General features: G+C 48.3%; 1 protein-coding gene across 1 annotated transcript in view; it reads left to right on the top strand.

Moving 5' to 3' along the window:
• Positions 1-11,529: 11,529 nt before the first annotated feature.
• LOC126234968 (uncharacterized) overlaps positions 11,530-25,551 on the top strand; it is a 77,051-nt gene continuing 63,029 nt past the window's right edge. The window contains exons 1-2 of the mRNA XM_049943707.1: positions 11,530-11,568; positions 15,549-15,904. Of these exons, the coding sequence (XP_049799664.1) occupies positions 11,530-11,568; positions 15,549-15,904 (395 nt within the window). The remainder of the gene's footprint in view (positions 11,569-15,548; positions 15,905-25,551) is intronic.

Raw genomic sequence — 25,551 nt, 5'->3', positions numbered from 1 at the left:
TAGCATACTTGCTACTAATGGAATATCAAAGACGCGCTGGACTGTTTTTAACTTCAATCAATTCTTTGCAGTAACTTTCACAATTAAATGAAAGACAATTTTAAACAAATGGCCTATAAGAAGGCTACCGTATTATCTTTGTTCTAATAATGCTGGTCTGAAGGGACATATAACATCGTATTGTGACAATGTATTAGACGACAAGTTTTTGTCTTTATGTTCCGCTACAAATAAACTTGAATAGTAATACTGATTTACTTTGGGGAAAGGGATTGCTGTTTTAGGTAAAACAACTTTGCAAGAATTGTAAATCTTGTTCTATATTGCTACTGAACTGATCACAAATTGAAATTACTAACTAGCGGTTACCTGGACAGATCTAACCGATGTAATTTCTTAGACCCTCTCACCGATTCGGTGTCATCTCGTGAAATTGGGTGCACTGCCGGTGGTCTACGTCTTCCCAACACAATATTTCGTCTCAACTAGGCGTCTTCATCAGGTGTTTCCTGCGACAGGTCGACAAGCTGACTGTGTCCCATATTTATGCCTGGGCGGTGTCTGGTGTTTTCTTCGGGGTCTGCGCCCGCCGGGGTCATCTTTGGAGGTGCTATTCGTCTTTAGGTGTTCCGTCTTCCGTCCGCGCCCGTTTCCGCTGTTTTCCCCAGGTGGCGGCCGTGCAAAGGCGTTCCGTACTAGGTCTGAGCCGGCCTTCTCTTTCCCTGCACTATCGATACGCTGCAGACGTTCCACATGCTGTTGACGACCGCTCCGGCTTTATGTCGTGCTCCAGTCACTTTACTGGGCGTGTGGGATCGGCACGCCCCTACAAGGTACGCTTCCTGCCGACCAGGCTGCTGTGAGATTGCATATTCTGTCCGTGCACGCAGCAGCAATCCCTCGTGGCGTTGACTGGCGTCTGGAGTTCTGTACTGTGTCTGCGCCCCGTTTGTGTGGTGCCTAAGGCGTCGGGTGGTTGTTCCCCCTCTTGTCCATGAGCGCTACAGTTGTCTCCCGTGAAGATACACTCCTGGACATTAAAATTGCTACACCAAGAGGAAATGCAGATGATAAACAGGTATTCATTGGACAAATATATTACACTAGAACTGACATGTGATTACATTTTCACGCAATTTGGGTGCATAGATCCTGAGAAATCAGTACCCAGAACAACCAACTCTGGCCGTAATAACGGCCTTGATACTCCTGGGCATTGAGTAAAACAGAGCTTGGATGGCGTGCACAGGTACAGCTGCCCATGTAACTTCAACACGATATCACAGTTCATCAACAGTAGTGACTGGCGTATTATGACGAACCAGTTGCTCGGCCACCATTGACCAGACGTTTTCAATTGGTGAGAGATCTGGAGAATGTGCTGACCAGGGCAGCAGTCGAACATTTTCTGTATCCAGAAAGGCCCGTACACAGCCTGCAACATGCGGTCGTGCATTATCCTGCTGAAATGTAGGGTTTCGCAGGGATCGAATGAACGGTAGAGCCACGGGTCGTAACACATCTGAAATGTAACGTCCACTTTTCAAAGTGCCGTCAAGGCGAACAAGAGGTGACCGAGACGTGTAACTAACGGAACACTATACCATCACTCCGGGTGATATGCCAGTATGGCGATGACGAATACACGCTCCCATTGTGCGTTCACCGCGATGTCGCTAAACACCGATACGACCATCATGATGCTGTAAACAGAACTTGGATTCATCCGAAAAAACGACTTCTGCCATTCGTGCACCCAGGTTCGTCGTTGAGTACACCATCGCAGGCGCTCCTGTCTGTGATGCAGCGTCAAGGGTAACCGGAGCAATGGTCTCCGAGTTGATAGTCCATGCTGCTGCAAACGTCGTCGAACTGTTCGTGCAGATGGTTGTTGTCTTGCAAACGTCCCCATCTGTTGATTCAGAGATCGAGACGTGGCTGCACGATCCGTTACAACAATGTGGATAAGATGCCTGCCATCTCGACTGCTAGTGATACGAGGCCGTCGGGATACAGCACGGCGTTCCGTATTACCCTCCTGAACCCACCGATTCCATATTCTGCTAACAGTCATTGGATCTCGACCAACGCGAACAGCAATGTCGCGATACGATAAACCGCAATCGCGATAGGCTACAATCCGACCTTTATCAAAGTCGGAAACGTGATGGTACGCATTTCTCCTCCTTACACGAGGCATCATAACAACGTTTCACCAGGCAACGCCGGTAAACTACTGTTTGTGTATGAGAAATTGCTCGGAAACTTTCCTCAGGTCAGCACGTTGTAGGTATCGCCACCGGCGCCAACCTTGTGTGAATGCTCTGAAAAGCTAATCGTTTGCATATCACAGCATCTTCTTCCTGTCGGTTCAGTTTCGCGTCTGTAGCACGTCATCTTCGTGGTGTAGCAATTTTAATGGGCAGTAGTGTAGTTTCCACTTGGTGCTCCATAAGAGATTCGCTTCCATTAATGATACCCCTGGTTGTCTGAGGTTCGTCACTAGAGAAGGAAACTTCTTTCCGTTGGTTCTTTAGTAATTCTGAAGCCGGTTTCAACGCCGTACTGAGCTGGTATCCTGCTTCCCGGTTGATCAGGTTCTCTGTCATCTCGATTTCGATAGATTCAATAATCACGCTATCCCAGAATCTGGGGTCTGGTTTTATTGTAATGCATGGCGTGTTTAGAGCAATGTTCTGCTACCACTGACTTAGTGGCCTGTCGTAGCCTGGTATGTCTTTGAGGTTCTTATGTCAATTGTTTTGGTGATTTGACCGATACCATATTCACATGGTATATGGTAGCTACCAGGTTTCCTTAACACCAGATCCTCTTTGACCGTTCCAAGGCGTGCTCTGATCTTCTTTGACGGGCAGAACACACTTCTGATATTGTGTTTTTTCAGGATCCTGCTAATGTTAGCATATATAGGACCTGCATACGGTAGAAAGGTACACTACTAGTGTCTTCTTCTTGATCTTCTCCCATTATATCAGGTCGTGTGATGGGATGTAATGCTTTGAGGATGTCCCTGGTTGAGTACCCGTTGTCTGTAAACACTTGCTGTAGACGTTCTAATTCTGCTGCCGAGCTGTCCGAATCGGACTGTGTCTTGGCTCGGTATACAAGTGTTCTCAGTACGCCGTTATTCTCCCCCAGATGATGGCAGCTGTCAGCATATAGATATAAGGAGGTGTGTGATGGTTTCCTATACACACGGTGGCCTAATGTGCCGTCTGTCTTCCTTTTCACCAAGACATTCGTGAATGAAAGTTGGCCATCATTCTCTACTTCCATTGTGAACTTAATGTTGAGGTGTCTCGAGTTCAGACGGTCAAGGAACACGTCCACTCGTTTCCGACCTTGTGACCAAATAACGAATGTGTCGTTACGTACCTGAAGAAACGAGTAGGCTGGTAGGCAGCGGTCGTAACTGCCTCATCCTCGAATCTCTCGATAAACAGATCTGACACTATCGGAGATAAGGAGCTACCCATTGCCACCCCTTCTGTATGTTCATTAAATTGGCTTCCAATTGGAAGTAAGTCGATATTAAAATATGCTTGAAAAGGCCTAGCAGAGTCCCATCAGATCTCTCACTGATTAAATTGAGTGTGTCCTGGAGTAATACCCTTGTGAACAGAGACACAACATCAAAGCTGACCATAATGTCTGTGTTCGAGATTCGTAGGTTTTCGAGAGTTCCAAAAAGTTCGAGGAGTTGCAGATGTGGTGGACACACCTTTCCACATATGGTACTAACATCCTGTTAAGGTGGGTGCCGTAGGGTAGGTGGCTCCAGCAATATCGCTTACGATTGGGCGAAGCGGTATACCCTCTTTAGGGACCTTGGGTAACCCATATAGTCTGGGTGGTCTGGTGCCTTAGCTTTCAGTTGCTTGACAACCTTGTCAGGCCATCCTGTTTCATTAAGAAGAGCCCTGGTCTTCCTGTCCACTCTATCGGTGGAGTCGTTCTCCAGTTGACTGTAAGCAGGGTTCTCTAAAAGTTGACAGATCTTCTGGTCATAGCGGGTCTTCAGCAGTACGACAGTAGAGTTCCCGTTGTCCGCCGATAACTCAAATAAGTATTCATCTTCCCGCAAACTCCTGAGAGCTATCCTCTCGTCTCTTGAGATGTTTGGTTTGGATGGCCTTGCTCTGGTGAGCGCCCTGCACGTCTCTCTCCCAATCTCTTCTAAAGCCCTTGATGGTAGTGTGACCACCTGCTCCACAGAGCTGATAAAGCTGAAAACTGGTAGGTCTCTAGGAGTGACGGCAAAGTTGAGGCCCCTTCCCGGTATTTATAAGGTGGCATCGTCCACTGTGCGATCACTCAGATTTACCACCTTGCGGGTATCATGTGTTTGTTTCACTCTTTTACTCATGCGCTCAACTTTTGTCAGTTGTCAAGCAGTAGCGTTGTGTTTGATGTATGCTGCCAGCGACCATGAGGTACCGCCCATCCTGTCCCAGTCTTCTGGTGTTAAGTTGTTTGCCAAGACCAGATGCAGGCGTAGTAGCTCCCTGGAGGTGACGTCCAGTCTACGTCGTATATCACTGATCCTTTCCCTCACCAGGGCCATACTGGCACGATGCTTGATCCTATTAGCCGCCTTAGACGTTATATGATGTTTAATTTCGGCAGATACAAGCACCACGTCTACTTCTCGGCGCCTAAGTAGGAAACTGAACGAGCTCACCGGCATCTCTTTGCGGTGTCGCAGCTTGTGCAATAGCTTCATCTTCTTGCACATTCCCTCCCTGTAGAGTCTTACAAAGTAATTTCATAGACTTTCCCGTCTATTCGGTGTAATCTCATGGAATCGCGTGTACTGCCGGTGCTCTGCGTCTTCGCAATAGAATATTTCGACGTCGTAACTCGGCGTCTTCATCAGACGTTTCCTGCGACCGGTCAACAAACTTTCTTTCTTTTATTTATTTATTTTTTGCACTTTTCATTCCCTTCTTTGAACGAGAACGCTGGCTATTCGAGAACTTGCTGTAAGCCCGTTTCAGCCATTGGGTTTGACATTTTATTTTTGGTTTACATTCATTTATTTAATGCAATTCAGCGCACATTTCATGTTGACAAGCTGACCAGGTCCCATATTTCTGCCAGGGCGGTGCCTGGTGATTCCTACGCCGTCAGCGCCCGCTGCGGCCGTTCCTGGCGGTGATATTTATCTCTTAGGTGTTCCGTCTTCCACCCGCACCCGTTTCCGCTGTTTTCCCCGGCAGTGGCCGTACCAAGGCATTCCCTACTAAAGTCGCGCCCGTCAGGAGCGTTCCCAGCACTATCAGGACGCTGCAGACGTTTCTCAGGCTGTTGGCGTCCGCTCCGGCTTTAAATCGTATCCCTGTCGTCGTTTTGGCCTTCTCTCCGCACCCTGCAGGGGCGTACCGATCCCGCAAGGACGAAAGACGAAACGCCTAGAGACGAATAGCACCACTTGGGAAGGCCACAGTGGGTTGGACGGCGTAGGGAACACCAGACACCGCCCAAGCATAATATGGGACACGCTCAGCTTCTAGACCTGTCGCAGGAAATGCATGATGAAGACGGGGCGAGTTGCGACGTCGAAATATTGTGTTGGGAAAACGCAGAGCACTGCCAGTACACCCGATTCCGAGAGATGACACAGTTCTGAACATTTTTTAACAAAAGTTTTCTACCTTGCCTTTTCTCGTTACAACTTGGAACGTCGTAGTTAAGATGTAATGGTGGTTGGAAGATGTCTTCACGTTCCCGTGCTGGCAGCCATTGTTACAAGTATGGATTTGTCCATTTCGAGGGCATTACGCCTTAATTGGGCGCACTTCACTTTGCCATTAATTCAGACAGAAATTCTTGGGCTCCGATAATTTGTGTTACGGAGACGACTTTTCCTACCGTCCAAAACTGCTACTCTTGATGCTACTCACATTTAAATAAGCACTCTTAACATTTTAGCACAAGATCGTATCTCACTCGCATTAACACCGTGCATCTACCATAACGACCCACCACCGTCTGACCACTGCTTCCGATACCTACCTTTGTTGGCGCATTTTGCACGTGGCACTAACCATGTGCAAGGCCACTTAACCCCAACGTTTGTACATTGTTTTATGAATCGAACAAAATTAAAACCAAGAATATGTCAGTCTGTTACATTTTCAACAAAACAATAACTGAGTGTTTCCAGTACTCTCAAGTGTCCAGCTGGACGCGATCGTTGAAGACCCAACGATATTTCGGCGAATAACCTTTCCACCATCATCAGGTGGTTCTGATGAAATGGTCTGTCTGCCTCTCTTTCACGTTTTACTTTCCCCTCCCTGGGAAAGTGTAGGGAGAAGTTTGTAGCCCGTTGGCTTTTATTCCACAATGTATGTCGTGTGTGTGTGATTATCTTGGATAGTTTTGACTGTCTGTGTATTGTGGTGGTGTCTTGTACTTGCCTGAGGTTGGCGAGATGTGGGGTATTTTAAGGATTAAGGATTGGCATTCGGACTTAGAAACTTTGGGATTTTTCTCTTCGACTTAGTCGTCGAAGATCGTCATAGGGCGTTCGTGCTTATCACGGGACATGTATACCGGCCTAGGGAGTCGATGAGATTATTTCCAGATCTGGAAGAGCTCTGGTTGAAAGCCCTTGCAGATCTTGGAATTTTTCTTTGAGGAGGGATATTTCGGCAGCTACGTGCAGATCGTCAGTGGGGAACCCCATGGGTAGATGCAGTGCCCCCCTGAGGGTGCGGTTCTTTAGCCTCTGGAGTTTGTCCAGGTGCTGCTTCGCTGCGTATCCCCAGACAGGACATGCATATTCCGTTACTGGCCGTATAAGGGATTGTTAAACATTAATTCCTACAGAGCAGGGACGGGAGGTGGTTGTGTTGAGGACTGGGTATCGGATGGACATTCTGGCACAGACCTCCCTGTGGACCTCGTCTATGTGAGGTTTCCACATTAGTCTCAATTCCAAGGTTACGCCGAGATACTTGGCGGATCTGCGGCAGGGGAGGCGGGATACATGTAGGTGCAGGTAAAAGGGGGGGGGGGGGAGGTGTTGAGAGGGTCTGCGTCTCTTGAGCCTCCAGGTGATCAGCATAGCCTGTGTCTTTTCAGGGCTGATGTTGATGCGCCGGTGACGGGCCCAGGTTTATGTGTCAGCTGAAACCCTTTGTAGCCAACGAATGACCTGCTCCTTATTCGCATTACGAGTGTAAAATCATACTGTGCAGTGTGCACCATGGGGGCAGTGGGAGTGTCTGCAGTGTACAAATTGTACAAAACCCCAGCACGAATACGCGTTTTGATGGAGGTGGCTGTTTCTACATAGACAGAGAAAGTTCTGTTCGCGAGATAGCTTTAGATTAACCTGACTATGCTCTTGGGGAACCCCCGCGTTTATAATTTGTATAACAGCCCTTTATTCCTTCCTGAGTTGAAGGCTTTGACTACATCAAGTAGCACTATCCCGCTGTAGCCTCTGTGGTTGAAGCCCTCTGTGGCTAGCTCCACCAGTCTCATGATTGTTGTGGAGCGGAGTGCTTCTGTCAGAATCCAAATTAGAAATCCGGAAGAAGTCGCTCATTGGTGATGTGATCTCGTATGGGTCCTCCTAGATCTTGCTGAGAGTTGGCAAGACGCTAATCGGCCTGTAATGCTACGGGAGTAAAGGGTTTTTCCCTGGTTTGTGTATCGTGACCACTTTCGCGTGTTTCCAGTAAGCTGGGAACTCGCAGGTACGAGTAATCTCATTGAAGATATTCACGACGTTTCCGATAGTCGAGGGGGGAAGGTTTTTAACTAGCTTTCTCCAAACTGCAACAACTAGCGCGCGACCACCACTTCGAAACATGGGGTCCGGTTGAGCCCACACATTTTCCAAAAAATGGAGGTAGACCCGACGTGCTAGACATAGCCCTAACTAGGATGATCATGGGGTTTGTGGCAGCAAGAACAATCAACAAAATGTCCTTCGGCCACAACCCAGTGATTCTAGAGGTCGATGTGGGAGAATGGGTAGCACTTCCACGGTGCCAGACGTCTTACAAACAGACTGGGAGCGATATCGAGAAACTGTCGCCTCTGATATCGCTCGCGCTCCGCCACCTACTGACGAAACAATAGAACAAGCGCTACAAGACCTAACAGGTAACATTTTGCAGGCAGCGGATGATGCCACTCCCCCACAAAAGGACGGCCTGCCACCGCAAGTACAACTCCTGCAACATTTGCTAGCAAAAATTCGACACAAGAACAGAGTAGCAAAAGAGTGGAAGATCACCAGAAATCAGGCCACCAGGAGGCTGCTGAATCGTCTACAGAGAGAGCTGAAGGTGGCGCTCAGTGAGCACAGAAACCGGCAATGGCAAAACCGCCTCACAGCTCTCAAAATGGACGATCACACTCTATGGCAAGCAACCACGCAGTTCACCAAAAGACGCGCCAGGATACCGCCACTGCACAGCGAGCGGGGGTCTGGCCTACAGCCATGCTGAAAAGGCCAACGCGCTCGACGAGTCCTTCGAGAAGCAATTTCAAGCGGCAGAACCCCAGGATGATGAACATAAAGAGGTAGTCCGTCGTCAGCTGGCTGTCTTCCTCAATGCTGAGGAGGAGCCAAAGCACGAAACCCACTGTTCGCCCCCGAACACGTGGCCTCCCTACAAAAAGGCGCCAGGACACTACAGTATGAGCAACCAGCTAGTCAAAAACCTCCCGCCCTCGTCTATCGAATACCTCGCGAACGACTTCAATGAGATTACTCGTACTTGCGAGTTCCCAGCTTATTGGAAACATGCGCCAGTGGTCGCGATACACAAACCAGGGAAAGACCCTTTATTCCCGCAGCACTACAGGGCGATTAGCGTCTTTCCAACTCTCAGCAAGATCTATGAGCACCTCCTGCTATTACCCATACGAGGTCACGTCACCAACGATCGACGTCTGCCGGATTTCCAATTCGGATTCCTACAGATGCACTCCGCCCCACAACAGATCATGAGACTGGTGGAAGCAGCCACAGAGGGCTGCAACCACAGAGGCTACTGCGGGATAGTGCTACTTGATGTAGCCAAAGCCTTCGACTCAGTATGGAATAAAGAGCTATTATACAAGTTTAACATACAGGGGTTCCCCAGGAGCATAGTCGGGTCAATCCAAAGCTACCTCACGAATAGAACTTTCTCTGTCTAAGTAGAAACAGCCACCTTCACCAAAAGGCATATTCGTGCCAGGGTGCCACAGGGATTGGTCCTGGGACCCGTTTTGTACAGTGTGTACACTGCAGACACTCCCACAGTCCCCCTGGTGCACATCGCACAGTATGCTGACGACGCAACCTTTTACACTCGTAATGCGAATAAGGAGCAGATCATTCGTAGGCTACAAAGGGTTTTAGATGGCACAGAAACCTGTGCTCGTCACTGACACATCACCATCAACCCTGAAAAGACACAGGCTATGCTGATTGCCTGGAGGCTAGGGATATGCAGACCCCCTCAACACCTCCCCCCCCCCTCCCCCCCACCCCACTTGCACCTGCACCTACATGTATCCCGACTCCCCTGGCGCAGATCCGCCAAGTATCTCGGCGTAAGCTTGGAATCGAGACTAAGTCGAAGAGAAAAATCTCAAAATCTCCAAGTCCTACTGCCAGTCCTTAATCCTTAAAATACCCCACATCTCGCCAACATCAGGCTACTACAAGACACGACCACAATACAGAGACAGTCAAAACTATCCAAGATAACCACACACACACATACAGACTATAAACTCCCCCATACACTTCCCATAGGAGGGGAAAGTAAAAGGTGAAAGAGTGAGCAGACAGACCACTACATCAGAACCACCTGATGATGGTGGAAAGGCTATCCGCCGAAATATCGTGGGACATCAACGATCGCATCCGGATGGACACCCGAGAGCTCTGGAAACATCACATATCCCGGGAAAGCCTCCGATCACATATCAGTAACTGAGTGCATAAATATAATTAACAAAAATTCTATTTAGCACGTCGACATTTTGACATGAAGTACATCACATACACGTAAGTGCCATGGCGTTCACTGGTGCGAGTATATGAACGGTATAAAAATTTTCTCCCATCCTTGTCACGTATTGTGAAAAATTTAGTACTGAAAGCCAAGTTACGTTACAAGGTACAATCAAGTACATGTCAAATTAACTAAGTACAAGTATTTTAAGAAAGAAACTGTTCTGAAATGTTTTTGTCTCCACTTATTAAAGTATTCTTGGCTATTATGCCGTGGTCGAATGAATTTCTTGCTGAAAGCCAAGGTTTCGTGCTCTTCTGTTGAGGGTAGCTTCAACGGGGGTTGCAGTTTTTTTATGGTTTCGATGCACACCCAGGTTCTCAGTTAACTCATTCGTTCAACTATGGGATAATAGGGTGGAATATTTTAATACAATTTAGAGCCAAGAAAGTTTACCTTTTAAAATGTTGCAGAGCAGTGTCTGAGACACTGCAGTTATGATCAACAGCTGCGTTAAGAATGAACACGCAAATTGATTTCTCACCAGTTGTAACACATTTCACAAGAAATGAAAACACCAGAACATATGGAGTTTTGGGCCGGTCCTGGAAGTGTATTCGGGTAGCCAAAGCTGTTAGAGCGATAGGCGGGGAAAATTTGGGTGCTACTGCGGCACAAATTTAATTTGTTTTGAAATATGCTATGGTTCATGCCGAACTATAATCGCAATAAGCGAGTTCATTCTTATTTTTCAATGATTTATTGCATATGGTTAAACAGCGAAACCAGATTTGTTGACTTTTTGTGGTACTTTGCAAAACATTTATTGTAAGGCATAAAGACTGTAACATCACAAGTATGGCTCATCCATTTGATGCAATATGGATGTCTCAGTGCCACATGATGCACGTCTTCTTGATGATCCCTCTGCGTGTACATTTTCAGCTTAATTTACTCGTTTATCTAGTGGAATGTATGACTTGTTACAGCTGACTGCACACTAGTTGTTGGCGAACATTTGGTAGCCTCAGTAGCACTCCAATGATAGCTACCCTGAAATCCTTAAAACTGGTTCTATCTTCTGAATTAGCTTCGCCGAAGATTATGGTGGCACTCGAAGCAGCTACATCCAGAAAATGCCACATCCTGCGGTGTCAGTATTTCGCTTTCACTGTCAGTGTTATCGGTTACTGAGGTCTGATCACTTGGGAACTCGTCCAGTAGTTGATATGTAACATATTGCTGGTCAGATCAGCAGCACATATATTCCAAGGTTGTATTACTAAGAAGAGGTGACTCGACGACTACTTGCCAGTGGTTACAGACAAACCCACAGATGCTTATCTCGTTTAACGTACAACCCGGGTTATTGCAGTAATGAATTGAACCACACAAAACGTAAATATGACTAGATATCAATTAAAAAAATTGAAATTCTCTGAACTTTATAAAAACAGAAAAGAAACACTTCACAGAAAGCGTAGTACAGAAGAAACAAGAGCTACATCGGTATTCTCAGAGCTAGAAAAGGAGCGAAATGTTTGCTACTCCAAAATCAGTAACAGAGGCGGCTCCTGTAGGTCAGTAGCTATCAGCAGTCGTGATGTTTCAGCCATCGACTAGTAAGCTAAGTTTCCGGTACATAAAAGGTGATTTCTGGCACTAATCACTGGTAAACTAGGCGTTAAGCAATGTTTGGCCGATGTAGTAATTGGATGGGTAAGGACCTGGGAACACCAGCTATGGTTGGCTCATGGAAACGCAAATCCCTGAAGTGGCGTCCAATTGAAAGACTTAGACGATGCCCTTGCGCCACACGCCACTACTATTATTATAAACTGAGGTGACAAAAGTCGTGTCCTAATATCGTGTAGGACCACCTTTTACCCGGCTTAATACAGCAGCTCAAAGTGGCATGGACTCAACAAGTCGTTGGAGGACCGTTGCAGAAATATTGAGCTTTGCTGCCTCTGTAACCTCCCACAATATTGCGGAACTGTTGCCGGTGCAGAATTTTGTGCACGAAGTGACCTCTTGATTACGTCCCGTAAATGTTCTATGGGTGGCCAAGTCATTTGCTCGACTTGTCCGGAATTTTCTTCAAACCAAGTGCTCGGGTGACATGACGCACTTTCATGCAGAAACATTCCATTGTTGTTTGGGAAATCCATGAATGGCTCCAAATGATCTCCAGATAGTCGTGTTAACAGTTCCTAGTCAATGATCGGTTGAGTTGGACCAGAGGGCCGATCAATTCCAGGTAAACACAGTCCACCCTATTACGGAGCCACCACCAGCTTGCACATTTCTTTGTTGAGGACTTGGGTTCATGGCTTCGTGGGGTCTGCGCCACACTCCAACACTATCATCAGCTCTTACCAGCTGAAATCGGCACTCATCTGACCAGGCTACGGTTGTCCAGTCGTCTAGGGTCCAGGCGATGTGGTTACGAGCCAAGGAGGGGCTCTGTAGGCAATGTCGCGCTGTCAGCAAAGGCACTCGCGTCGGTCGCATGAGGCCATAGCTCATTAACGCCAAATTACGTCTCCCATTGATTTCTGCGGTTATCTGACGCAGTGCCACTTGTCTGTTAGCACTGTTACAACTTCCTGAGCTGAGGGATTATGATATGCCCAAATGACCGAGACGTATGGTCTGGGAGAGACGGATGGCTGTTGGCGAAGAGTGCAAAGAAACACAAGCAAGAGTGTCACTGACTTTATTACGTCGAAGGCACACAGCTGGCCTTGACTGTACTCGGCGATGGCACCGCGCAGCTACATGAACGCCGGAATCTGCAGTGACGGCGTCCGGTTGCCCAGCCCTGCGGACGTAGCGGTCCTAGTCGCGCCACGGCTAAGTGGCTGCCGCGTGCATTCACTGTGGCCGTGGCTCAAAACACGGCTGACTGCTCACTCAAGCACCACTCGTGGACCCCCATGTAGAGCGCCAAAGGGAAGCAGCCGACCGCCGTCGTTGTGATGAACTTCAGCAGCTCTGGCCACCCGCCCAGGGCTGCTCATTCAGATGACAGCTTCGCCTTCAACCGGACAACGCTACACGGAGAACGGTGGACAGCAGACCTCTCGCTCCTCGCTCCGGTGTAGCTCCAAGGTGCGACGCAACCCGCCACAGTTACGCGGCATGGGTGCAGCGGAGGTTGGAAGCCGTTTCAGCGGGCCGGTTTGCCGCCGATGTCCATAACCAAAAGGTCGTTGTGGTTGTCCTGCAACGTAAACAATCGCCATTTTCTCCGGTTCTAGACTCAGACAGAATGGCGACACAACTGCCCGATTTAGCCTCCAGGCTCGCTTATTTACACTTCTTTTTCCTACGCCTCTGACGTAGTTCCTCTGGAGGAGACAAGTGGAGTGTTCTTTGATAATTGCAATGTCAGCATTCCTCAGCCTGCTTCGCCGCTGCACACAGGTCACTAGGCGTTGTTGTAACTGCAACGTACAAGTTCTTTGCGGCACATGGGTCTCTTTGCCGCCCTGATTACTTCACACTGGTACACATTGTCTGCCGGGTCGTGCCTTCTAGCTGTGAGCGGTGTCATAAACCTTCCTTGCAGAATCGTTTGCAGTACATCAACATCGCCTGCACCTACCAACTGTTGTGACAATTGGTCCCGTAACTACTACCTTGCAACCATAGCTGCGTGAAATTTACAAGAATTGTCCGAACCCGCGCCCGTACTTATTCGTGGCGCAGCACCACTGACAACTCTACGCAAAAGCCGCCGCTGTCGCTCGTTAAGGGAGGGCATTTGGCCACTGCGTTGTCCGTGGTGAGAGGTAATGCCTTAAATTTGGTATTGTCGGCACACTCCTGACACCCTGCATCTCGGAATATTGAATTCCTTAACGATATCCGGTATGGAATGTCCCATGCGTCTAGCTCCAACTACCGTTCCACGTTCAAAGTCTTAAAATTTCCGTCGCGTGGCCATAATAACATCGGGAGTCGTTTCTCACGTATCACATGAGTGCAAATAACAGCTCCACCAACCCACTGCCCTTTTTTAGACTACTGGCCATTAAAATTGCTACACCACGAAGATGACGTGCTACAGACGCGAAATTGAACCGACAGGAAGAAGATGCTGTGATATGCAAACGATTAGCTTTTCAGAGCATTCACACAAGGTTGGCGCCGGTGGCGACACCTACAACATGCTGACATGTGGAAAGTTTCTAACTGGTTTCTCATACACAAACAACAGTTGACCGGCGTTGCCTGGTGAAACGTTGTTGTGATGCCTCGTGTAAGGAGGAGAAATGCGTACCATCACGTTTCCGACTTTGATAAAGGTCGGATTGTAGCCTATCGCGATTGCGGTTTATCGTGTCGCGACGTTGGTCGAGATCCAATGACTGTTAGCAGAATATGGAATCGTTGGGTTCAGGAGGGTAATACGGAACGCCGTGTTGGATCCCAACGGCCTCGTATCGCTAGAAGTCGAGATGACAGGCATCTTATCCGCATGGCTGTAACGGATCGTGGAGCACCGTCTCGATCTCTGAATCAACAGATGGGGACGTTTGCAAGACAACAACCATCTGCACGAACAGTTCGACGACGTTTGCAGCAGCATGGACTATCAGCTCGTAGACCATGCAGTTACCCTTGACGCTGTATCACGGACAGGAGCGCCTGCGATGGTGTACTCAACGACGAACCTGGGTGCACGAATGGCAAAACGTCATTTTTTCGGATGAATCCAGGTTCTGTTTACAGCATCATGATGGTGGCATCCGTGCCTGGCGACATCGCGGTGAGCGCACATTGGAAGCGTGTGTTCGTCATCGCCATACTGGCGTATCACCCGGCGTGATGGAATGGAGTGCCATTGGTTACACGTCTCGCTCACCTCTTGTTCACCTTGACGGCACTTTGAAAAGTGGACGTTACACTTCAGATGTGTTACGACCCGTGGCTCTACCGTTCATTCGATCCATACGAAACCCTACATTTCAGCAGGATAATGCACGATCGCATGTTGCAGGCCCTGTACGGGCCTTTCTGGATACAGAAAATGTTCGACTGCTGCCCTGGCCAGCACATTCTCCAAATCTCTCACCAATTGAAAACGTCTGGTCAATGGTGGCCGAGCAGCTGGCTCGTCACAATACGCCAGTCACTACTCTTGATGAACTGTGGTATCGTGTTGAAGGTGCATGGGCAGCTGTACCTGTACATGCCATTCAAGCTCTGTTTGACTCAATGCCCAAGCCTATCAAGGCCGTTATTACGGCCAGAGGTGGTTGTTCTGGGTACTGATTTCTCACGGTCTATGCACCCAAGTTGCGTGAAAATGTAATCACATGTCAGTTGTAGTATAGTATATTTGTCTAACGAATACCCGTTTATCATCTGTATTTCTTCTTGGTGTAGCAATTTTAATGGCCAGTAGTGTATCTAGTTTACGCGATACTACCGCCACTAATGTATGTGGATATGGCTGTCCCATGACTTTTCACCTCAGTGGAATGTTATTCATTGAACCAGTTAGGTGATAAGCCGAGAGGCCTGCAGACTCTCGCACGGTTTCAGGACACGGACGCTAGGAGCAGCAGCGTCGGCGGCGGCGGCGCGTCGCTGACTGGCGCCAGCGTGCTGGTGCTTCGCTTCGCGGGCCTGTGGTCTCCGCGCGGCCGCGCCGGCCGCCGCCTGTTCGCGCTATACACGGCGCTGGTGCTGGCGTGCAGCGCGGCCGGCGTGGCCACCTGCGCGCTCAGCCTGCGCTCCTACTGGGGCGACGTGCAGCAGCTGTCGCCCAGCCTCGGCAACGCCATCCTGCTGCTGGCCGGCATCGCCAAGGCCGCCGTATTCCTCTCCAGGCAGCGCGAGTTCCGCCGCCTGCTGCGCATGCTGGAGCAGCTCGTCTCCAACCAGGCCCAGTTCGCCAGGTATCCGCACTGCATCACTCACGTGCTCCGGATACCGTGGAGAGTGGCATGTACTCTACGCCACCAGTGTTTGCTAAAGTTATTGAAAAAGCTGTGTATGTAAGGATAATTGATCATTTTATATCACACAGTTTGCTATCAAATGTACAGTTCGGCTTTAGGAGTCGTTTAACAACTGAAAATGCTATATTATCTTTTCTCTGTGAGGTACTGGATGGGTTAAACAAAAGGTTTGGAGCCCTAGGTATATTTTTTGATGTAATTATGGCGTTTTTGATTGTGTTGATCACAAAATATTGCTCCAGTCAGTTGGTTGTTTGGGGAACGAGACCAAACAGCGAGGTCATCGGTATCGTCGTATTAGGGAAGGACGGGGATGAAAGTCGGCCGTGCCCTTTCAGAGGAACCATCCCGGAATTTGCCTAGAGCGATTTAGGGAAATCACGGAAAACCTAAATCAGGATGGCCGGACGCGGGATTGAACCGTCGTCCTCCCGAATGCGTGTCCAGTGTGCTAACCACTGCGCCACCTCGCTCGATATTGCTCCAGAAGTTGGACCATTACAGAATATTGGGGGGGGGGGGGGGGGGGGGAGTAGCTCACAATTGGTTCACCTCTTACTTTAGCAGCAGACAGCAAAAGCATATTATTCTTGATGTTGTGAATGGCTGTGATGTTGGGTCTGAGTGGGGTACAATCGAATGGTGGTGCCACAGGGATCAGTGTTTGGGCCACTCCTGTTCCTTATTTTGTAAATGATATGCCCTCTGGTATTACGGGTAACTCTAAAATATTTCTGTTTGCTGATGACACTAACTTGGTACAATAGTGGCTCGGTTTCAAATAGTGCCGTTCTTGGCTTGTGGAAAGTGAACTAACGCTAAATCACAGTAAGACTCAGTTCCTACAGTTTCTAACACACAATTCAACAAAAACGAACTTTTTAATTTCACAAAATGGGCATATGATTAGTAAAACTGAACAGTTCAAATTTCTACGTGTTCAGATAGATAGTAAACTGTCGTGGAAAGCCCACGTTCAGGATATTGTTCAAAGACTTAATGCTGCCATTTTTACTATTCGAACGGTATCTGAAGTAGGTGATCGTTCGACACGAAAATTAGTCTACTTTGTTTATTTTCATTCGCTAATGTCGTATGGTATTATATTTTGGGGTAACACTGCCCATTCTAAAATGATATTTTTGGCTCAGAAGTGGGCGATTCGGGCAATAAGTGGTGTAGGTTAGCGAACCTCTTGTCGACCCCTGTTCACTAGTCTGGGTATTTTTACATTGGCCTTTCAATATATATATTTTCTCTACTGTTACTTCTTGCTAACAATATCAGCTTATTCCCAAGGATAAACAGCTTTCAGTCAGTTAATACTAGGCAGAAATCCAATCTGCATTGGGACCGGATTTCCTTAACTCTTGTGCAGAAAGGTGTGCAGTATACTGCTACATCCCTTTTCAACAAGCTACTACAAGAAATCAACAATCTTAGCAGTAATCCAGGCGCTTTCAAATCGAAACTGAAGAGTTTCCTCGTGGGTCAGTCCTTCTATTCTGTCGAGGAGTTCCTTGAAAATTTAAGTTGATTCTTATGTTGTATTGTTGATTGCATTTACTTACACTTGTGGCTTGAGTTTTTGGTTTCATAAACACTTCATTTTTATCCGTTATTGCTTTTGTGTTGTAATTTCATGTACTGACACGTTCCATGACCTTGGAGATTTGTTCCTCAATTTGGTCCTAAGGAACTTGACGTGTAAATAAAAAAAATAAACAAATTTGTTTGGTGCATAAGTTCGCAGCATAAGTGTAATAAACATAACAGATTCTCGTAACAGAGACTTTAGTCAGCAATAATACAGTGGTGTTCAAAAAATGGCTGTGAGCACTATGGGACTTAACTTCTGAGGTCATCAGTCCCCTAGAACTCAGAACTAGTTAAACCTAACTAACCTAAGGACATCACACACATCCATGCCCTAGGCAGGATTCGAACCTTCGACCGTAGCGGTCACGCGGTTCCAGTCTGTAGCGCCTAGAAACGCTCAGCCACTCCGGCCGTCTACAGTGGTGTCCAAAATTAAAGCAAGAAACCACAATTTCCGCGCCCTGAGTCTAATTCAAGGTAGAACCATACAAACTGTCAAGAGATGTCCGTACGATAGTGTCCTGCACGGGAGATGGCATTCTGGTCAACAGACAACCACGGCAACGAAGAAATAAGGGCACCTATCAAACGGGATAGTGTTGGCCGGGTAGTCTCACATCCACAATCACTGTGTACACAGTCACAGACGGTGCAGTATGCCACAGAGAAGACGCCTACCAGGCCCTCTGCGGAAGAGGGCCAAGGGAAGGCTGGAAGCAGTACAGTCGCTAACTGATGTGGCCCCATGGCTTAATGTCAATCGTTCTGTTGTCTTTCGAAAGTAGCGACAGTTTACAGAGATCGAAACTATCCCGAAGACCAGGGCGGGCCGACTACGTGTAACATTGGAAAGAGAGGACCGTTATTTGGTTCTAAGGTCACGACGGTACCACCTTAGTACTGCACGGCAACTGGCATCTGGCCTCGCAGCATCCCCTGGACGTGTTATACCGAGGCAGACGGTGTACAGAAGGCGTCAGTAGAGGGGCTCTTATTGTCAGAGACCTGCTGTAGAGTGGAGCCGTCAACATGCCACCTAGACACTCGAATAGTGGGCCAATGCTATTTTCACAAATGAGTTCCTGTTTGGCGTGGACAGTGATTCTCATCGGATTCGCATCTGTAGGGAACGTGGAACACGATTTCGGGACCCAGCCATTGTCGGAAGAGTGATGTCGACGATGTTCCCTAATGGTGTGGGACAGGATTATGTTGACCACTCCAACATCCCTTCATGAAAGTGTACTGTGAAATCGGCAAGGTTTAACTGCTGTCAGGTATCGTGACGAGATCTTGTGACCTCATGCGGTTGTTCCGAGGTGTTGTGGGCCGAGCCTTCGTATTGCTGGAAAATAATGCTCCAGTATATAGAGCAAGCGTGGTTGATGTTTTCCTGGAAACGGAAAATATTGCACACATGGCGTGGCCTACTCGCTCTCTCGATTTGAATCCCATAGGGCACGCCTGGGACGCACTAGAGACACGGGTTGCATCACGTCAGCATCCACCAACCACTCTTCAATACTTGCGACCAGCGCTGCAGGAAGAATCGGCGTTATTGCCTAAACATGAGATTGATAACGTCATTCACACCACGCCCAGTCGCTTTTTCAGGCCTGTATTGCTGCCAGAGGTGGTTCGACCCCACACAGAGCGCGTTAATCACATGTTGGAATGTATGTGTGAATCCGTTAAGTTGGAAAAAAACGAAGAACATTTTTGTCTACCGTTACGCGTGTTGCAGTTCTTTACGTTCTGCATTCTTTATATTGCTTCTGCTTTACTATTACATCATTATACTGTTTTGCGACAAAATAAACACAACCTTGCAAAATTTCGGTTTGCTGCTTTAATTTTGTACTCAGTGTATATTCTCCTTCAATACTTACAATAGTTTGCCAATGCTGGGGCCACCTTTTCACTCCGCGACTGTAGAAATCATATGGATTTGAGACAAAGAACTCGTCGAGCCATGTTCGGGGTGTATTTTCATCCGGAAAGGAAGTTCGTTGAAGACTGTTCAACAGAGAGCGGAAAATGTGACAATCTGAGGCCGCAAGATCAGGTGAGTGAGATGGCTGCGGAATGACCTCCAAACGGAACTCCAGTAAAGTTTTGTTTGTCATTCTAGCAGAATGAGGGCGGGCGTTATCGTGGAAGAGCGCCACTTCACGCAGTCTTCCTGGCCGTTGTTCCTGGATTGCGTGTGCGAGACGTCTTAGTAGTTGACAGTAAAGATCAATACTGTCGGTTACACCTCGGGGAAGTAATTCCTTGTAGTTCACCACACCGTCGCTGTGCCTCCAGATGCATAACATTATCTTTTGTCGATGCCCGCAGTCTTTGTATGGAGCGAGCTACTTTTTTAACCTCAACCAATCCTTTTTCTCCTTTATTTTAACATAAAGACACCATTCCTCGTTGCCAGTAACGGCACAGGATACGAACGGTCGGTGCTGTTCACAAGCCAATTGATGACGAACATGCAGAGATGCATATACAGTATGTGATCAAAAGTATCCGGACACCTGGCTGAAAATGACTTACAAGTTCGTGGCGCTCTCCATCGGTAACGCTGGAATTCAATATGGTGTTGGCCCACCCTTAACCTTGATGACAGATTCCAATCTTACAGGCGTAGTTCAAACAGGTGCTGGAAGGTTTCTTGGGGAATGGCAGCCCATTCTCCACAGACTGCTGTACTGACTGAGGAGAGGTATCGATGTCGGTCGGTGAGGCCGGGCACCAAGTCGGCGTTCCAAAACATCCCAAATGTGTTCTACAGGATTCAGATCAGGACTCCGTGCAGGCCAGTCCACTACAGGGATGTTATTGTCATGTAACCACACCGCCACAGATAGTGCATTATGAACAGGTCCTCGATCGTGTTTAAAGATGCAATCGCCATCCCCGAATTGCTCTTCAACAGTGGGAAGCAAGAAGGTGCTTAAAACATCAATGTAGGACTGTCCTGTAATAGTGCCACCCAAAACAACAACGGATGCAAGCCCCCTCCATGAAAAATACGGACACACCATAACACCACCGCCCCGAATTTTACTGTTGGCACTACACACGCTGGCAGATGACGTTCACCGGGAATTCGCCACACCCACACCCTGCCATCGAATAGCGAGATTGTGTACCGTTATTCGTCACTCCACAAAATGTTTTTACACTGTTCAATAGTCCAATGATTACGCTCCTTACACCGAGCGAGGCGTCATTTTGCATTTACCAGCGTGATGTGTGGCTTATGAGCAGCCGCTCGACCATGAAATCCAAGTTTTCTCACCTCCCGGCTAACTGTCATAGTACTTGCAGTGGATCCGGATGCAGTTTGGAATTCCTGTGTGATGGTCTGGATAGATGTCTGCGTATTACACATAGCGACCCTCTTCAACAGTCGTCAGTCTCTGTCAGTCAACAGATGAGATCGGCCTGTACGCTTTTGTGCTGTACGTGTCCCTTCACGTTTCGACTTCACTATCACATCGGAAACAGTGGACCTAGGGATGTTTAGGAATGTGGAAATCTCGGATACAGATGTATGAGACAAGTGACACTCAATCACCTGACCACGTTCGAAGTCCGCGAGTTCCGCAGAGCACCCCATTCTGCTCTCTCACGATCTCTAATGACTACTGAGGTCGCTGATATGGAGTACCTGGCAGTAGGTGGCAGCGCAATGCACCTTATATGCATAACTTATGTTTTTGGGGGTGTCCAAATACTTTTGATCACATAGCGTATGGCTACCCGCTTATTTATATGATTTTGACTTAGAACGTGTGGTACCCGTTCATCCACTTAATCTTCCCCACTGCATGCAAATATTACACGAAGATGGAATGATCACAGTTCATCACATCTGCCAATTCTCAAGTGCACTGACGTGCGACATTGTGGATTAATGTGTTTAAAAGATCTTCATGAAACGCCGAGGGTCTTCCTTATCGTGAGAGTTACTAATGCCGGAAGGATCCTCCCTAAAACGAGAAAAACATTTTCTTGTCGTGATCTGTCCAGTGATACACTCCTGGAAATGGAAAAAAGAACACATTGAAACCGGTGTGTCAGACCCACCATACTTGCTCCGGACACTGCGAGAGGGCTGTACAAGCAATGATCACACGCACGGCACAGCGGACACACCAGGAACCGCGGTGTTGGCCGTCGAATGGCGCTAGCTGCGCAGCATTTGTGCACCGCCGCCGTCAGTGTCAGCCAGTTTGCCGTGGCATACGGAGCTCCATCGCAGTCTTTAACACTGGTAGCATGCCGCGACAGCGTGGACGTGAACCGTATGTGCAGTTGACGGACTTTGAGCGAGGGCGTATAGTGGGCATGCGGGAGGCCGGGTGGACGTACCGCCGAATTGCTCAACACGTGGGGCGTGAGGTCTCCACAGTACATCGATGTTGTCGCCAGTGGTCGGCGGAAGGTGCACGTGCCCATCGACCTGGGACCGGACCGCAGCGACGCACGGATGCACGCCAAGACCGTAGGATCCTACGCAGTGCCGTAGGGGACCGCACCGCCACTTCCCAGCAAATTAGGGACACTGTTGCTCCTGGGGTATCGGCGAGGACCATTCGCAACCGTCTCCATGAAGCTGGGCTACGGTCCCGCACACCGTTAGGCCGTCTTCCGCTCACGCCCCAACATCGTGCAGCCCGCCTCCAGTGGTGTCGCGACAGGCGTGAATGGAGGGACGAATGGAGACGTGTCGTCTTCAGCGATGAGAGTCGCTTCTGCCTTGGTGCCAATGATGGTCGTATGCGTGTTTGGCGCCGTGCAGGTGAGCGCCACAATCAGGACTGCATACGACCGAGGCACACAGGGCCAACACCCGGCATCATGGTGTGGGGAGCGATCTCCTACACTGGCCGTACACCACTGGTGATCGTCGAGGGGACACTGAATAGTGCACGGTACATCCAAACCGTCATCGAACCCATCGTTCTACCATTCCTAGACCGGCAAGGGAACTTGCTGTTCCAACAGGACAATGCACGTCCGCATGTATCCCGTGCCACCCAACGTGCTCTAGAATGTGTAAGTCAACTACCCTGGCCAGCAAGATCTCCGGATCTGTCCCCCATTGAGCATGTTTGGGACTGGATGAAGCGTCGTCTCACGCGGTCTGCACGTCCAGCACGAACGCTGGTCCAACTGAGGCGCCAGGTGGAAATGGCATGGCAAGCCGTTCCACAGGACTACATCCAGCATCTCTACGATCGTCTCCATGGGAGAATAGCAGCCTGCATTGCTGCGAAAGGTGGATATACACTGTACTAGTGCCGACATTGTGCATGCTCTGTTGCCTGTGTCTATGTGCCTGTGGTTCTGTCAGTGTGATCATGTGATGTATCTGACCCCAGGAATGTGTCAATAAAGTTTCCCCTTCCTGGGACAATGAATTCACGGTGTTCTTATTTCAATTTCCAGGAGTGTATTAACCCCAAACACGGCGCAAATATTTCTGGCTGCCTCCGCTGCTGTCACTCGTCTATTGAACTCAAACAAAAGAATATGTCGGAAATGTTCCGAATTCTCCGCCTGACATTCCATGTTCTGACATCCACAGGCTCACCTGTTGTCTAAAAAAAAAAAAGATGCAACGAGAGGCGGATCAGCAAGTAACAAATATGGCGGTGAGTGTTGTGTTGTCAGTAGTGAAGCAGTCACAGCAGAGTGGGTCGGTGAAGTGAACTCATTCAGTTCGAGCACGGACAAGTCATTAGATACCATCTGAGAAACAAGTCATTCAAGGACATATCGATCCTTCAAAAGCTTCCAAAGTCTACTGGCGGTGATGGTACTGTGAACTGGAATCACGAATGAGCAACCAATCACAGTAAACCGAGACCAGGCAGAAGCCGTGTACTGGCGGGGATTGATCGCCGAGCATTGTGGAGGTGGCTGTTAAAAAACCGGTTGAATCAGCGGAAGCGATCACTCGTGAGTTCTAACGTACTACTAGAAATCCAGACAGCTTAGTGACTCTTGGTGTGGGGGGCGGGGACGGGAGTAAGCAGGAGCAATGGGGTACAATTGTTGAGCGTCTCCTCTGTAACAAAAGACCAGCGGTGCTTGTCTGGGTGTAAAGACCGACACCACTGCACAGTGGGTGACAGGAAACGAGTGGTTTGTAAGGTTCAATCACTCTATATCGCCTGGCAAACTGATAGCAAGATTTGGATTTGGCGAATGGCTGGAGAACGTTACCCACTATCATGTGTGGTGTCAACAGTGAAGTAAAAAATAGGTTATGTTACGATGTGGGGGAAGTTTTTTGCTTAAAAACGCTGAATGCGGAAGAATATGAATACATTTTACAGCATTATAAACTGTGTACTGCCTACAGTAGAACAGTTCGTAGGCGATAATTCTTTGTATCACCATGACAATTCACCCTATCATAAAGCAGAGTCCCGATCTGAACCCAATGGAACACATTCTGGACGATTGTGGACGTCGACTTCGCTCCAGACCCCAGCGTCCAGCATCACTACATTCTCTAGTTTCGGCTCTTGAGGAAAATGGGCTTCCAGTACTCCATAGACCTATAGGCATCTCATTGACGTGTCGCCAGGAGAGTTCAAGCAGCCACAAAGACGATGGGTGGAAACACCCCATAATAATGTCCTCTGATACGTGTCGGTTTGCTTCCGATCAGATAGTGTAATGATTCACAGATTTAATAGGTAACATTTGTTGCCTAACCAGGATTAATTCTGCTGCACATCTAAAAATCAAGCTAAATAATAATCACCAGCTTCGCGTTCACAAGATTAAACTTTCCGCTATTCCATTATCAATAATCAAAGCCCTGCGGAAATTCAACGACTTTCAGAATGATTGAGAGATTGGACCACTGGACTGGATTGTGTTGACCGCTAACACTCTACACTATGTGGAAATGGCTACCCCCCCTCCCCCAAGTTCCACTTCTAATCTCCAGAATATGCAACAGCAAAACGTTACTAGAATTCAAAGTGAATAGGGAAAAACAGATACCAAAAATACACACTTAAACTTGTGTGAAGACGACTATAATCTGTTGGCTTATATGAAAACCTCGCCAAGTCCGTTTCGCTTGCTAAATACCACTGCCCAGCTAGCTATTCGGCTTCAAAATATAATATGACTTAAAACTTTGTGTTCTGCCTTACGGCAGTTCTTGTCATGGGGGAAGCCTCGTCAGAGAGGTCCACCGCATGAGCGTCTAGGGAAGTGATTCCAGTGGTGGTTTCCCGTTGCCTTCCACTGATGATGATGAAATGATAATGAGGACAACACAACACCCAGTTCTTGAGCGGAGAAAATCTCCGATCCAGCCGGGAATCGAACCCGGACCCCTTGGCGTGACAGACCTACTTTGCCCCTTTAGGCTAATTAATTGCACCCCAAGCATGTAGTACACGTTTGTCGCATGCCATCTTCGCGACGTTGCAATTTTACGGCTACCTGACATGTTACGGCATTCCGCCTGTAAAGCCGACAACCCATCTGGCACAACAACGTCGCAGGTTGCCTACATCCCACGCAACCGCTCGGCACAAGAAAAGTTTTGCAGCGGTTCCAACAGGCGGTCCTTTCGACACCAGCAAGGGTCGCGGACCTTGTGGGACCTATTTACATCTGCAACCTATGTAACATAAAATAGTTCCTGCGATATTTAGCCGCGCGACAGTATTTAAGTCTGCGCACTGCCATGCAGAGGCAGTTCACGTCATGCCAAAGATACAAAGGGACATCTGCTCCACTACGGCGCCGCCTCCTGCTGCCGACCAGCTGTCTCCTGCACGGATACACTGCCTGGCCTCTGCAGATCCGTCGACGGTCCATTTCCGTGGTTTGATGTTGTAACTATGTCACAAACTTTGTTAGATCACTCACCGTGTTCCCAATGATCTACATCACTGTGCGCGTACTAAGAGCAAACTCTTGTGGAACTTGGTTTCCGTGTGCAGTAATTG

Source organism: Schistocerca nitens, chromosome 2, assembly GCF_023898315.1.
Source record: "Schistocerca nitens isolate TAMUIC-IGC-003100 chromosome 2, iqSchNite1.1, whole genome shotgun sequence".
NCBI lineage: Eukaryota > Metazoa > Arthropoda > Insecta > Orthoptera > Acrididae > Schistocerca > Schistocerca nitens.
This window is presented reverse-complemented; position numbering and strand designations above follow the sequence as displayed.